Below are 17,258 nucleotides of genomic sequence, written 5' to 3'. Positions count from 1 at the left end.
ACTGTTCACCTATATGTACTGGTGTACTCACTATTGTTTTCGCTTCATTTGTTGTTTCATTTTTTTATTTATGCATTTATTTTTTTATTAACTAATGTGATACACATTATTGCCATCTGCATAACGCAGTTGTGCTTTGTATTTGTGGTGTAGTTAGGAATTTTGTTATTGCTTGCTTATGTACTGTGTATTGTGCGAGCTAGACTGTCGGCCAGACGTGGACTATACGGTTAAGGGTTTTGCGAACCTAGGTACGTGTCCAGGTCTGGAAGAAAAGAAAAAAAAAGACAAGGGAACTCATGGATCGAGTATTGGGCTGGAGGACTTTTTGATGGAGCTAACACGCATTAGCGTTGTATGGAGAGGAAAACCAAGAAAACCTCCTACGGCTAGCCTGATCGTAAGGGGGCTATAACACATGATCTGTCGACCACTGAGGATATTTTACGTCTGCACTGTGATCGGTGTGAGCCGGGTGTGGAATTCGTACAGACTAGAAATAGTTGGGATTTGAACCCTGTTCACCGCATTGGAAGGCGAACACTCGATTCCCTGAGCCACCACGACTCTAGAACACATCTCATTGATTTCATCGGATATATCATTTTAATTTTGATATATTTTTAAGAATCTGTTTATTAAGTTTTCAATATATATATAATACTGATTGCACACTGTTACGCATTAAAAAAAACTGTAAAGTTTTTAACGAATACTGTAAAGAAACAGTTTTAGATAAGTGCAAAGTTTATTCTGCGCACTTTACAATTCTATTAAAAAGAAAATTTTTATTTTATTTTATATAAGTGTACTTTAAATAAATGTATTTTAAATAAATTGTATTTTTATGTTACTGTTTTTACGAAATAAATATCAAAATTTCTACTTTCTCCCTTTTCAAATATTACTAATATTTAACAAAAAATCGTACTTCAAATCAATTTTGTTGGAAACTTTCTTAAAGATACATTGTATATTCAAGTGCCATTTTAAATAAATTATTTTTTCAACTGTACTGTAATTAAAAAAAACTGATTTTTAAACAAATCGTATTTTAAACTATATTTTAGGTATAACACATAAAACTATCTTTATGCTCTAAAAATAATTTTTTTTAATTAAGTTCAGTTTTTAAGTTCTTTCGTACTTAGTTACCGATGCTTTTTAAAAATTCAGTCATTCGAAAGAGAATCTATTATATTTTGAATTCTCTCTAAAAGAGTCTAAGCATAAACTGTTCAAAAAGCAATATTTCATAGAGAAATAATTTAAGATTCTATATTTATTTAACAATGGAAATGTTCATCGAAGAAGGGAGTGAAAGGAGAGTTTTCGTTTACCTTTTGATATTTTGTGGTTCCAAGCTTTGTTTATCTTTCTCCCAATCAAATCGCATCGGCAATTCCCCTTCCGCTTCACACTTCAAATCCGCATCTTTTCCTTTTGTTACTGTATGGCTCACAAATTTAGTTTCGAATTTCGGCGGAGCTGTAAAAGTAAAGAATGCTTTAAAGTTACACAACAATTCTTAAAGTTAAACAATCAAGAAGAATTTCTTAAATCATTTCTTTGATGTAGAAATTAATGAATTTCAAACTTCTTTAAATTGTTCTTTTTTTTCCAGTGTAAAAGTTTATGAACTATTTTACAATACAGCTTTTAAACAGTAGGGTACAGTGTCTTTAATTAGGCAAACGATTAACTATATTTTTAAGATTAACTCTTTGTGCATTTAACTATTTAATAGTTTTTTCTGAGCCTCTTATTAAGAAAACAGCATACTTTTCTTCGCTACAATTTTAATTATATTGTTCTAATTTGTTGTGCAAATGCATTCACGCTTAAATTTTTTGTCTGAAAATCGCTTCCGTTCTGAAAATCGTTTTTCCTTCAGTGTAAAATTTTAAAAATCATTTTATAATATAGCTCTTGAAGCAAAGTCTTTATACATTATAATGCCTTTAATCTTGTAAGCAATAGTACGATTTTCCATTCATTATCTGTCTTCCAATCTAATTGCATTGGCTTTACACTACCGCTTCACACTTCCGCTTCACACTGCAAATCGGCAACATTTCCTTTTGTCACTGTTATGGCTCACAAGTTTAGTTTCGAATCTCGATGGAGCTGTAAAGGTAAAAAATATTTTAAGGTTGCACTATAATTCGTCAAGTTAAACAATCAAGAAGAATTTCCTAACTCTTTTCGTTGATATAGATACTAATGAGTTTCAAAATTTCGGTTTTTTTAATTTTTTTTTCAATATAAAAGTTTGTTGTTTCAATATAAAAGTTTTCAATATAATAGTTAATGTAAATTTGTAAATTTTTTCTCCTTTTGTTTTTTACTTACAACTGTAAGCCTCATGCTATACTTTGTGGTGCATGAGGAGTTTTAAGTCGTTTAAATAAAAATAAAAAAATATATAAAAGTTTATGAACTGTTTTATAATATAGCTTATGTCTTTATAGCTTATAGTGTCTTCGATATGGCAAAATGTTAACAAAATTTTTACGATTACCTTTTTATTTTATTAACTATTTCTCGTATATATTTTATTAGAATTTATATAGGAATTATATTGTTCTCTTTGCTACAATTTTTAAATTAATTGAACTATATTGTTTTAACTAGTTGTGCAAATGTATTCATACTTAAATTTGTGATCTCATGCAAATTTTTGGTGACTCAGAGCTGAGCAATCCATTTGGTTCTTTAAATAGTTTTTTTTTTCTCTATCGTAAAAAGTTATGACTCATTTTACAATGAATCATTAAAAACTTAGACCTTATATTATGAGTTTTTAACTTGGAAAGCAATCGAACGATTAACTATTTTAGTGGTGATTTTGTCAAACTGCAAAAAAGCTTCCGTGTGTTTTTTTGCTTATGTGTTTAAATTGGCGCAAAATATATTGCGTGAATATAAAGTCCATCTACATCGGAGCTTAAATTCAGAGTAGGCTTTTGGCAGAACTGAAATGAGTATTGAAAATGGTTTGTAATACATAAGAGTACTTTTTTAACTGATTTATTCAACTTTGAAAACATCGAATTTTATACATTACTTTCTCTCAATTTAAAAATTTCTGAGCGTTTTTTCATAATAAAGAATGCGAGACCGAATCTCTATTGCATTTTGCGTCTCTAATTCTGCAGACGCTGATCGATTACCCATTTTTGTTGGCTATTTTTTCAGAATCATCAATCATCAGAATCAAAGTTGATATAGGGTTTGTTTTCGTTTCAAAATTTGCTCAGTGTATTTTTATTCACTGAGTGTGGACAATGTGTGGATTCATTGTCATACCTGCCAATACCCAAGAAAAAAAAGGCATTTATCAAATCCAAATAAAACATAAAAATATTTACTTCAGTAGTGTCTAAATACTCCAATTTGGAAATTAACACACTGAAAAACAAAATAAAATCTTAGTGATAAAACATGTTTCTTTTTACTACTGGTAGTTAAATTTTATCTAAATTGCTCTGAATGGGAAAAAAATAAACCAGAATCTCTCATTTTTCAAAAAAAAAAAAATCTGAAAAACATTTTTGTAAAATCTTAAAAATGGAACAATTTTTGTGAGAAATACGAAAAAATCGTGAAAGTTGGCCACCACGCTGTGTGTAACCACTGCAGAAATTAAATTTTCGGTCTATTGGTTGCTAAAACTTTTAAAGAGGCTAATTGTATGTAAAACTATAACGCGAAAATTTCCGTAAGATTAGAAATTCTTTGTAGTACAGCCAACACATATTTAAATCTCATGTATTACAGATGGATTGTTAAATTCCTTTTAGTTAGACTTTAAAATTACTAAGTTGCAATGTAAAAAAAATGAGCTTGTCAGAATTTCGTAAAAATGTGGGTGCCTTCTAATTAATTATAATTAATAAGCTAATTTAAATCTCTCCCTATAGCCTATTTCAGATGATTAAATTTGCAAAATGTCAAATATTAAATAATCTTAATAAATTAATATTGATTGTTTAAGCAATAAGAAGAAAAATTTAAGTTGCTTACATTTCATTAGTATTGTTGCATATTGTCTGAAACTTAAAATATTTCAAATTCAGAATCTTTTGAAGAATATAAACGTTTATTTAAAACAAAATTAACGAATTTGTCAACTAATTAGGATTTTAGTCTTTTTTAAGTAAATTCTGTTTTAATAAGCAAATACTGAATACTCAGGTTTCATTTTAAATTGGGATGGAATTATTTTACAAATATACATTTCACCGAAGTATTTAGTAATTTACAGTTTGTTTTATAAATATGTAATGTAAAATATCGGGAAAAAAACTTTAAATACTTTGACTAAAGTAGTAATTAGACTTTATAGTTTAATGAGAGGAAGTTAAACAGTTTTTGCCTGTTATTTTAGGGATGTAGAAAATAATTGAAGAAGTGGTTTTAAATTATTAATTTTCAATATTGTTTAAGATTACAGTTGAGAATGTAGATTATTATTTTTAATCATTCACCTAATCGAACTGTAGCAATTTCATTATTTTGTTAGTTTTTTTGAAAATTAATATTATTTATAATAAAAATGATTCGCTATTTTAATTTAGAAACATAAAATCCAAAACTCATAGATTTTAATTTTAATGCAAACAGAAACGTTCTGCTACTTATCGTTTGTTTCGAACTGTGGTTCATTAATTAATATTTCTGAAATAACTAATTGATTATTGTGATAGCATAAAATTGAAAATTCTAGGAAACTAATTGTAAATTTTCTTTACTTTTATTTTTTTCCTTTTATTTTTAAAAATGAGAACTATGCTTGTGGAAAGAAGGTTTGGAGATTTTTAGCAAAAATGCTAAATCTTTCTTTTTTTTGAACTAGTGTTTCGGTAGTATAACATTTGTGAATCCTCTTATCTTAATATTATTTTTTTATGTTACGTCTTTGATTTGATTATTACTTAAATTAAAGGTTAAAAAGAAAAATATTGTTTCTTTGCTACATTACAAGTAATCGTTATAAGTAACTGTTTGTTATTACTATATCATTTAACATTTTATGATAAAATGTTTTAGCTATCATTTTAAAATTACTAAGCGGTAAATATCTTAACTTTGTTTTTCAGGAAATTATATTTACTTATTTAACAAATTTTCTGTAAAACTATGTACAAATATTGTGCGCTATTAAAATAATGAATACAAAATGCATATTTGAAATTTTTAAGCTAAATAGTAACCAAAATTTGAGTAAAAAAATTACGATAACAAATTTGAGTGTGGTGTTGCATTGTTTTCACCTAATAAAATTGTAAGCTAAATGTGTGTGAGTGCAATGAAAAGTTTTGTGATCCCCCATATGTGAATATTTTTTGTAACATTATGTTTGTCATAAACAAACTAAAATGATGCAGTCGTGAGCTAAGTGAGAGCAGGTGATGAAGCTAACTACTTTAAGCATATTTTCTGATCCATCTTGCCCATAGATGGCGCCATTGGAAAGCAAGAACAAAATCATCCCCTCTGTCTTATGGCTGACGACAACAACAACAACAGATGCTTAATTCAAGGGTTATGCATATATTTTTCAGTAAATATTATTTTTTTTACAAATACTGTATAGGTGTAATAACTATTAAATAATAATTTTTCATAAGATAAGGATTATAAATTAATCAATTTAATATTAAAAATAATTTTTTACAATATGTATTTTATCACTAAAAATTCACAGTAGTTAATTTATTAAAAAATGTATATTAAATTAATTGTGTGACTAAGAAAATTATAAATAAAAAAATCGAAAGGTTTAGGATATAAAAGTGAGAAGAAAAAATATAAAAAATCGAAGCATAAAAATGCGAAAAAAATTGCATTTTTATTTCTAAAACTAACTAAGAATCTAGCATCCTTTGAATATCTATGCAGAAAAAGATTCCAAAAATGCGAAATTAAATGGTATTTTCTTCTAGAAATGCCCTTTTATTTTTCCATGTTTTAGCAATTAAATATGAAAGTAGTAAGCATTTATGATTTTTGCTTTAGAGTGATTTTATTTTTCTTACTTTAAAAATGAAAGGATTATTTTAAGAACTCCTCTAAATTAAACGCTCCATGAAACTCAAAAACTTGTTTCCTTTTCATAATTCTACAGTTAAACTTTTTTTTTTTCATTTTATAAAAATTAGAGATTTCCTAGTGACAGTGAAATGCAATTTAAGTGCCGCGTATTATATTAAATTTTTACTTTAAGTGAAAAATAATCAGACTTAAGTGTGAACTAACGTTTCATTTGATTTCTAACTGACGCTTTATAAACAAAATCATAGAAGTTGGTGGAACAAAATTCTTTATTTTTTTTTCTAAAACAATGAATTATTTTTCAATTTGAATACCACAAAAGAAAAAGGTATCAAAAGTACGTCAAATTTTTCACGAAAAAAAATCCAGTGGTAGCATGCTTGTTTCCTTTGATCTTAGTTTCTATGAACGATGTGTTTAAACCATTTTGAAATTTCATTGTTGTAAAGTTCTTTAAAAATACGTGTTTTATTGTATAAAAATAATTATGCAATTGGATAAGAATGTAAAGCAGTTATGTAAAATATGAGAAAATAAAATAATGCATAAAAATAATGCTCAAAATTTTTACATCCTAATGATCTTAAATGATTCATATCGTTCTATAATATGACCTGGATAGCCTGTTTGGTAGGACGTTAGGCCCATAACTAAGAGGTAGTGAGTTCGATACTCCCCTCCCCGACTGAAGACCCCCCGTAATAAATGGTGACAAGTGCATGTTAAATCTGTCTGTTCACAAAGTCCTCCATATTCCCATATGTAATCATATCTCTGAGGTTATTGAATTGGAGTTTGATCGCTCTCTGGTTCAAGTCAAATTACGATGTATGGAGAAATGAATGGGTGCATAAATGGATCTGCCTATAAACGGGCTTTGACATAAGTATGTGGCAGAAGTTGAATTCTTAGCCATAGATGGGGTCACTGGAAAACAAAGACAATCACCCCTAGTGCCTAAATGGCCTGCAACAACATTAAAATAGATATGTCTAATACGCTAGTTAAAACAAAAAAATTAAACGCACCCCGACAACAACATCATTCTATAATAACACTGAGGAGCAATTTTTGTTTTCTGTTGAGTGACAGATTTCTGCTCGCTACAGGATACAGTTTTTATGCAATTTTATAACGTTCTCCTGAAAACTTTTTTTTTTTTTCAAATTCACTTAAGTGAATACCAAGTGTTTCCACTTCTCTACTTCACACGGAATTGTAAGAGGAAGACAATAATACATTTCAGATTACGATGCGATTTCTTTGAGACCATATATTTTTTGTCTTAAGTATTATTTACTGTTACTGAACATTCAGACAAAAAATGAACTAAATTAAGAGTATCATTTGGGATAAAACCTGTAGCTTTCGGAACTAATCTAATTTCAGATTTATAGTCCTTTCACACAAATTAGGAAAGATCATGTACTTGTATGAATGTAACAAAAAAAAATCCCCCTCCTTCGTAATACATATTACTACAAGCAATTTTAAGGGAATTACACAATTATTTCCCTCCGTTTAAGTGAATTAATGATTAATCCGGCATTAGTAGCTGGAGCATTTAAAAATTTCTACCTAATGAAGTCTTTCAAATGTTGGGTAAATTAAACATATTTGGAAACATCAACTTTAAGAACATGGAAGTCAAGATGTTAAATTCTCTTTTATTGTACAACTTTTATTAATCGCATAGCTGCTCTTTAGTTGAATGTTCCTATTTTAGTTGTTATTTTAAACTTTTTATAAGAAAATTTAACTTTACGTTTAACTTCTTTTGTTTTATTTTGCTGTTTTACCAAAATTTTCTATTAATCAATTAAACCAGTGATTCTGAGTGATTATACTACAATGTAACTATTTATTTGTATTATCATGAATAATTTGATGTTATGTAAGCGGTCATTTTCTTTCTCCAAAGGTTTACAAAAAACGGGCAATTCACACTAAACTCTTTTTACGATAAATTTAAACATTGAAATAGCATAAAAATTCGCAGTTTTAATGGAGTCTAAAATAAAACTACCTTGACCATGTCCTCGAATTGTTAGTATCAAAATTTTATTTTAATAATCCGTAACATTTTCATCTATGGAACAAAATGCCTGAGTGATACTTTTCCTTACAAACAGGCTTTCCTTTTACTTAGTCCATCAGAGATCTGTTTGCGTAAAGCCCATGGAGAAACCATCCATCTAAATCTTTCGGACCACCAGAGATTCAAAATGGTACTCACGGGACCAGTGGGAGAAAGGATTGGTTAAGTCATTACTTATGGAAGATACGTACTGTGGATGGTGAGGAGGATGACTTTACTGAGGCCTGCTCCAATTCCATTAGTCGCTTGGCATAAGTAATGACCTCCGTCCGCTTCTGTCACTTCTTGTAGAGCGAGTGACCCATTGTCGAACACCTGTCTCCTGTAGCTAGACAAAACATCTCGAAAGTCTGTAGCAAGGTTGCCTGAAAAAGCCGTGAGGGAAAGGATTCTCATTTATAATTGAAGCTATGGTTAGAATTGGATAATGAATAATAGATATGTTTGTGCCTTTAATAAATGTTTTTGCGGCTCTTTGCTAAGCTCAACCTCATTTTTTCCCTTCGATTAATGCGATTTTGAAAAGAACTTCTTTGTTTTTCTACCCGTAATTTATGTGTGCGTTAGTTTTTATATTAATAATAAGTTAGAATGAACTATATAAATTGTTATTATACACAAATGTTAAGCAATTTAGTTAATTTTATTGTGATGATTAATTTTATAGCTTTATAGCGAATAGATATTATGAAAAAATTCATCCAATTCAGTAATTCAACTAGCAATTTTTCATAACAATACCTTATTTACTGTAACTAAAAAAAATTTATTATTCTCAAGAAATGGTTAGAATAACAATAATTACTCTTTTTTTTTTAATGGAAAACAGCTGATAAGCTTATTAAATGCTAAGTTTACTGGTTAATATGAAGCATAATAGCATTCCTTATAATCAAATATAAATGATATTGAAAATAAACTCAAATTTTAGATTTTTTTTTAAGAGTTTACTATATTATATAACAGTTGAGGATATTTTTTATTGCCTTGGTATGTTATTTCTTCTATTTGTTATGTTGATTATTAAAATTACCCAGATTAAATTCATTACATATATATTGACATACGTTTAAAATAATAAATACTTCAACATGTTTAGTAAAAGTCCTTTTTCCAAAAGAATGATCTCACTAAGCTATCATAGTCTAGAAAATATTTGCTAAAATTAAACGTCATAATTCCTTGTAAAATAAACGCTCGCAATACGCTAACTACGACCGAGTATAAAAACTGTTTAGAAATGGAATAGGTCATTGAACAGAGTGGGATCATTAGTTAATTCAAAGAGGAGAATTGACTAGCATACATGATTTATCAATGCTTATAATATTATAATTGTCAAATGATTGCAAAATATTTTGATTAATTTTTCTACAAAATTACATGATTAATTAACTAGATATTTAGGAATGAAATTAAACAAAAGTATTTTGTGTCTACATTTGCATACATTTATAATTCCCACATTTTAAATTTTATTATTCTAAGAAGTTGAGAAATAAATTAAAATCAGAAGATTTATTAAAATTAAAGACTTTCTCTTTCCGAATTACATGTAGTATAAGGAAGTAATGAAAAAGCAGCTTCCAACAGATCAAGCAATCAAAACAATTGCACAGTAAAGGAAAATTTAAAAAAAAACTTACATAGTGAGGCTTTAGTAAATACCATAAACAATGTCCTTCGAGAATTTAAAAATTTATTGCATTTGCTACTATATGTATATACATGATACTATATAAAATTATTTTTCTCTTCATGTTAAGCTTATTTTCGCACTCATTTTTAATGCCAACCTGTCATAAAAATGAAATTTTAACCTAAAAAAATATTTTTAATGAAGAAATTTCATTCAAAGGCTTTTCATCAAAAACAAGTTTTTTACCTGCTGCTTTTTTCCAATAAATTCTAGGATTTGGGTAGCCATCAGAACTGCAGTGCATTACAACAGTTTTTCCAACCACAGCAAAACTGTTTGTAGGTTCGACTTTCCAGCGTGGAGGCACTTTGAAATAAATTTAACTTTATTATTACCAGTATATTGTTTTTCATTATGACTATAATGTATTATTTATTACTTCATTATTATTATTAATAATGTTATACTAGTATACTATGCTAGTATAACATTATTATTAGTTATGCATTGATCTACCACCCTATTATGATCATCATCTCATTATGTCATGTGGCCACCTTTTTGTATTTAATATATAGACATTGTTGTTCTTGGCATGGACACTACGAGATATTGATAGGTTCAGAAAAAAAGCATTATTTAAAAGCGTGATTCTATCGGTGGTCATAAACCTATATTAGGGATATTTCTGTGAACTTTACATTTTAAATGCTCAATGGGATTAATATCTGTGTATTGTGAAGGCCAATGTAAGGGGAGGTCTTCATCATGTTCTGATAACCATAACTTCCTAAGCAGAATGGTAAAAAATTACGTTAATTAAAGTAACCGTCGCCTTTGGCCTCAATTGGTAAAACAACAGGACTCACTTATTTATTAAAACATATTTAGCCATGATTGCTTTATTAGATTACACACAGAATGATTTTCCTAAAGCATGTAAAAAAATTTACCCCCCTTGTGACAATACTAAGAAAACTTCTTCGGAGATCATAATAAAGTAGCCACCCACTATAATAAGCTCATATAAATCATCTCGTAAAAAGTAAGTAAATAAGAAATTTTTTTTTTTAATAAAAATGCTAAATTAAATTTACTGATTATTATGTATTATTTTAGTAAAATAATAAAATTGCCTCATGGAAATAGATATTTTGATCATTCATCTTACCATTAACTATTATTTGGGTGGTTCTGTTCACAGATGCAGCCATATTTGAAGCAAAACAGGTATAGTTTCCAGAATGTTTGGAAGAAATTCTTCTGAACATTAAAATAGAAGAATCTTCAAGATTTTGTACCGTTACGTCTTTATCTATAGTTACAGCATGTCCGTTTTTGCGCCACATTATTTGAATAGGAGGATCACCTTGGCTGACACTGCACATAACTTTAGTTTTCGTACTCTCTTTAGCATACAGTACTTCTGGAAGCATTGCATTCTCGATTGTTGGAGCAACTGAAAAGTACGTTGTAAAAAGAATTAATATAAAAATAGCTATGCTTTTATTTACTTTTAAAATTTTTTTGTTTAAAATGAGTGTTAAACATAAGCTTCTTTTTATCTATAAATACTTGATTGAATTATTATTGTTATTGTTTTTAAGCAGCATATTTGAAATTTTTTTAGATATAATAATTTCAGTGCTGTGATTTCCTTCTAATTAAAATATGTATTTTACTCTGATTCTGTTTTTTCCCTAAAAAATCCTTTTTTATATGTTTTAGATGTTCCTAAGATCATGAAAGACTAGTTAATTTGCAATCATTTGAAGTTTCTTGATAAAAGTAAATAAGAATTTTGGACTTTACTGAACAGTTCTCTTCTCAAATACATTTTGGCTAATTAATGGTCAATTCAGGAAGTCTCCAAGAAATTTTTGGTCAGGGTAAAAGAAACTTGCGTATTTTCACTTTTCATTGTGTGTATTACCCTTGTTACGGCTGAAATGTAAGAAATATTTTTCTAATTAATATTAAAATTATAATCTTTCAAGAACAGGAATATATATATATATATATATATATATATATATATATATATATATATATATATATATATATATATATATATATATATATATATATATATATATATATATATATATATATATATATATATATATATATATATATATATATATATATATATATATATATATATATATATATATATATATATATATATATATATATATATATATATATATATATATATATATATATATATATATATATATATATATATATATATATATATATATATATATATATATATATATATATATATATATATATATATATATATATATATATATATATATATATATATATATATATATATATATATATATATATATATATATATATATATATATATATATATATATATATATATATATATATATATATATATATATATATATATATATATATAATGGCAGTAGAGCAAACACACTACTCAGAAAAGTTTGTTGTAATTAGATATAGCAACAACCTTAAACTAATTTTGAACAGTACCAAGTCCGTTTCATTCGTATTTTGTTAATTATTATTAAAGTTATAATTTTTGTGAATTCTTTTCATTTAACTTCTATTAAATAATTTGAGAATTTTTTAAAACATTCTTTATTAAACTTTTTATGCCAATTAATGTAAAATGTTTCGGCACGGTTGTATGGTATAATCTTTAACACTGTAAAAATGTTTCTTTTAAAGAAAAATTATAGCAGCACTTATGGTCATTAGTGAAGCTTTTGAGGGTATTTTTAATACTTTATTATCAATATTTACTTAATACTTTTTGTCTGTAATTAGAATAAATGGAAACTGTCATTGTTTTTCCTCTTTAAAAAGTTTTAATTGAATATGAATTGGACTATCATGGTTGAAAAGATATTTAAGGGATTGGTTTTTAAGCATACTAGCTGACATTGGTAAATACCTTGAACACTCTCCCAAATTTGAGGCTCCTTGGCTACTTAAGAGGGAGGGTGGCATCTTGAATGTGATATTTCATTTATTTGAAGTATTAACAAACCACAAGGAATTGAAATAAAATTTACGACTAACAGCCGGAGAGTGAATTCTATTTTATTCAGTAAGTCCTTAGGAAACAGCGAACTTACTTACCAATAACAAACAAAACGGATAGAAGCGAAGGGAGCAGTAACACTCTGAAATGTATTTTTTTAAAGATTATCTAGCTCCAAAGGCTGCGAAATCGACTTCGACAGTTTTTTTTCTGGGGGGGGGTGTGAAGAGCAATCAACGTCGATTAATTTGAAAATAGACAGATGATTAATTATAAGTATCAAACGCCGTGGACTGCAGTAGCCCGGTGGTTAGAGAATCCGAATAATATCCGGAGAAGTCAGGGTTCGATCCTCCTCTCCGTTAAGGCTTATCAGTACATGCGAAATTCAGTAAGACATGTGGAATCGAGAGTTCTGTGATCGATGGCTGAACAGTACCACGAGTACATGGATTTTTTTAAAAAGTTATTCCCCTTAAGATCTATGTTGGAAACATGCAAGTATCCTCTCGAATGAGTGGTGCTGCCATCTGACTTAGATGTCCTCAGCAAAGACATACCTTCACCCTTGTGATGCTCTCTTGCCAAGGGAAGGGCGCACCTTATTGACTTAATACGCAAAGTTAAATAGTTGGCGTATTTTGCTTGATTAAGTGTCTTAGGAAAAAACACATCATAATGAGTTATTATTTCACCTAATGAGAGAAAAAAAATATGACAAAGAAAAGGAATGCTCTGCAATGAAGACAGCGCTAGAGCACAAGCCTGCAAAGTTTCGACTGGGAAATTAGAAGCCACTGTATTCACCGGATTTGTCTTATTTTGACTAGATGTCATTTTGAATGGTGGAAGACGAATTACACGCTCAAACAGACTACTATGTTTGAGGATCATCAAAATCTTACATTTGACTGGCTTAAAAAGTTGGAAAAATGTTGATGAAAATATGTCAAGCTAAAAGACATTAGATAGAAAAATAATCTATCGAAAATAATTTTTATATTATTTACTAAATAGTTATTAAATTATAAAATTTTCCATTTAACGAAAGATATTTTAAATTAAAGATTCAAATGAAGGATTGATTTACGAATCAAGTTTGTTTAAAATATTCAGAAAGGAAATTATAACTTGAAGAATGTTACATAAAATGATAATCATAATAAGCAAATAAGTATCACTTTTCAGAAATGGATTTGATAAAATACTCATTAATGTAAAGTATGTATTCACTTATATTTCAAACAAGAACTAAAATAAATCAATTAAATGCTTGCATTATTTAAATTTTAATGCTGAAAATAATGGCGGATTATTTAGTTAAACAGAATATTAAAACAACTTGTTTTATCTCTCCTTTGATATAAAGCGCTGAAAATTATAAGTAAAAAAAAACTCATTTGATCGAAATCAAAAGATATTTAATATGCACTACAAAATATAGTTTTTAAAATTAAAACACATTGTAAAATTTGTTTATCTATCATGATGAATAAATTCTCCTTAAATTGTTAATCTCAATATATTATCCCAGTTTAATACATGCGACATATCCTCGTCTGTATAGAATTTATTAAATTTGATTCTCTATTTCTCATTAATTTATTAGTTCGAATCAATATTTCGCAAGGTAAATAGTTATTTATTTAAAGATCGATAGGGAACTAAACATACAGAGAAATGCTTAAAAGCGGAATATTTTAATGGAAATTTCCCATTTGCATTGTATTAGGGAATTTTCGCTTCAAACATCAATAAATGTATGTTAAAAGGATTAAATGCGAATCTAAAATTTCAAATAAATTTTGTCTTTGTTTTTCTGGTTCTCTATTCAATAGAGAAAAGGAAATAATCTATACAAGTAATTCAACATTTTAAGTTGCTTTTATAAATTAAAAAAATTATAGCGATTCTATTATATTTACTTTATATTAACTAAAAAAGCATTTTACCTTTGAAAGAGATAAGATGAATTCCTACCACACTGTTTAAATTGTCATTCTGAATTTACTGCAAAATAGCAAAAAACAGTCTGTCCATCCGATTTACCATAAAGTTTAAGGTTAGGAACATATCCGTACCATTACGGTTTTGAGACCGTTTTTCAATTGGTATAGTTTAAAATCCGTGAATGCAAAGCTATACGGTCTTGTAACCATTCAAAACTAGTATAGTATCTAAACCGTAAAAATAAAACGGACGTTGGAGAGCTGAGGGTGCTGCATCATTTATGAGTGAATGAAAGTTTCGCATTCTAATAGTCTAAGCTCACCAATTTAAGAGTGTAGGATACTAGAAACCTTTCATGCATTGAAGGAATGGTAGAAAATACTGAGGTATCAACGCTGGGGTTTGAACCTCTGTTCAGTCGGTCATGAGATAAACTGTTTAGCTCTCTTATCCACAGTATGTATTGCATGGAACAAATGGTTTTATAAGGTGAGTCTAGGAGACTCAGATAGAATTCTGGTTGTTAAACCATTTTAGGTGAAAACACTCAATAAGCATTTTATCTTATACTTAACAATTTGAATATACTCCTTTTTTATTTATTTGGCCGGTTTGGGCTGAATATGGTAAAATTTACAATTAACTAAATTGCGATTTGACTATTTTAGCCGAGAAGTTTCTAACAGTGCATAATTTCTGTTATTCTATATTTTATCAATTCCATAGTTGCCTTTTTGTATTTACACTTTATACTTAGATTGCAACTTACTCAATAATGACAAAATAAAGTAATGCAAGAGAATAAAAAGTATATTTGTATTAGAATGATTAGTTTAATATTTGAATTTTTGATCGTACATTTACTTTCATCGTGTACTTTCTTTTAATTCTATCAGCAATTGAAACGCGGGAAATGTTTTGCTTATCTATATTTAAGTTTTTGCTATTTGAAGACAGTTTGACCAAAATCATTACATTTTCAGAAAAATTTTGTTAGTTTTGAACTAAATATAATTATTTTCACAAATGTACGGTTTGAGTTCACTGAAACTATAATGAAGGGGCAATAAAAATCATGTTTCTGTTCAGGGCAAACCAATGTAACATGAAATCGAGTTTAAGAAGTATGATGATAAGGTTCAACTAAGCAAGTTAAGGTTACATCATATTTGATTGATATTATGGTTCAAAAACATGACCAAAACTTCTAGCGGTGTAGCACTGATACATTTATTACTTCTAAATGATAAAATATAAATTATAAATGATTTTTTTGCTTCTAAGAAAGAGTAGTTTTTAAATTAAAGACTTATTTTTGAGATTACTTTAAAATTATGATATTATGATATATTTCTTTTTCCGTTCCAATTTTCTCGCATCGATCTTTTGTATCGTAAAACTTCAATTAGAATTTAATGAAATGCCTTAAAATTTACATTTTTTTTAAAAATTTAGTCGAATAACTTTCTTCATAGATTAAATTTAAATATTATCCATGATTATTATTCATTTCATCACTATTCATAATCATTACTCCCCATAATTATCTTTCTAAACTTTCTTTCTAAGCTTTTTTGAATAAGGTAATGAATAATCGGAATTGAAAATTAAGAAATATTTTATTACATAGATTTAAAGAATTTTTTGAATTGACAAAAATATAAAGCCTCGAATTGCATCGCTTTTAAATAAATTAAATTTTATGCATCAAACGATTTTATATATATATTTTATTATTATTATTATTATTATATTTATACATTAGAAAAAGGCTATGATAATCCTTGATAACTATAACAATACTCAAAGCACCAGTTTTTTACGAATAGTTAGTAGAATACGGATTCAGAGGAACAGTATATTAGGTAATATCATAAAAATATATAAATAACTTATAACAAGTAATAATATAAATTTACTCAAAAAAAAATATATATAAATATAATTAAAAGAAAATTAAATAAAGTTGTGTGTTTACAGAGCAGCACTTCATCAGGGGACACACTGTCTGTAAACACACAGGAGCCTTTCTGTTGTTAGTGGCAAAGCCAAAACTAACAGTGCCCCGAGGCCCCTAATGAAAATTCAAGCATAAAGAATAATAATAATTACCACATTAAATAAATATCTACCATAATAACATTCATGAAAAACTTTGTAATAAAATCACCTTTACTGAAACAAATATACAAAACATCCAAAAGACATAAAAAAAACCGCCCCCAAAGCACATAAAAACAGTTACAGTTAGTAAAAGTGAGGAAGAATTTCCTTATAAATTCCAAATCAGCTCAAAATTTATATTGTGCTGACACCTAGATAAAAAAACAAATTAAAGAGAAATAGAATCCAAGTGCCGCCATCTATCTAAAAATTCCAACAATTTCGAAAAAGAAAACATATTCCCAATAAATTTTGTAAATGAAAACAAATTCCAAAAAGTTTAAGATGAAAATCAAATTGTTCACCGTCTAGGCCTG

General features: G+C 27.6%; 1 protein-coding gene across 2 annotated transcripts in view; it reads right to left on the bottom strand.

The window, feature by feature from the left end:
* Positions 1 to 17,258, bottom strand: part of LOC107439444 (cell adhesion molecule Dscam1) — a 201,388-nt gene that overhangs the window by 61,267 nt on the left and 122,863 nt on the right. For both annotated transcript variants that reach the window (XM_087165949.1, XM_043043124.3), the window contains exons 11-14: positions 10,966 to 11,253; positions 10,041 to 10,160; positions 8,347 to 8,520; positions 1,341 to 1,488 (exon numbers count right to left, since the gene is read on the bottom strand). In XM_087165949.1, the coding sequence (XP_087022075.1) occupies positions 1,341 to 1,488; positions 8,347 to 8,520; positions 10,041 to 10,160; positions 10,966 to 11,253 (730 nt within the window). The remainder of the gene's footprint in view (positions 1 to 1,340; positions 1,489 to 8,346; positions 8,521 to 10,040; positions 10,161 to 10,965; positions 11,254 to 17,258) is intronic.

This window comes from Parasteatoda tepidariorum, chromosome 6, assembly GCF_982258835.1.
Source record: "Parasteatoda tepidariorum strain Cologne lab strain chromosome 6, Ptep-v5.0, whole genome shotgun sequence".
NCBI classification, from domain to species: Eukaryota; Metazoa; Arthropoda; class Arachnida; order Araneae; family Theridiidae; genus Parasteatoda; species Parasteatoda tepidariorum.
The sequence above is the reverse complement of the archived record's forward strand: the minus strand, read 5'-3'. Positions and strand labels throughout refer to the sequence as shown.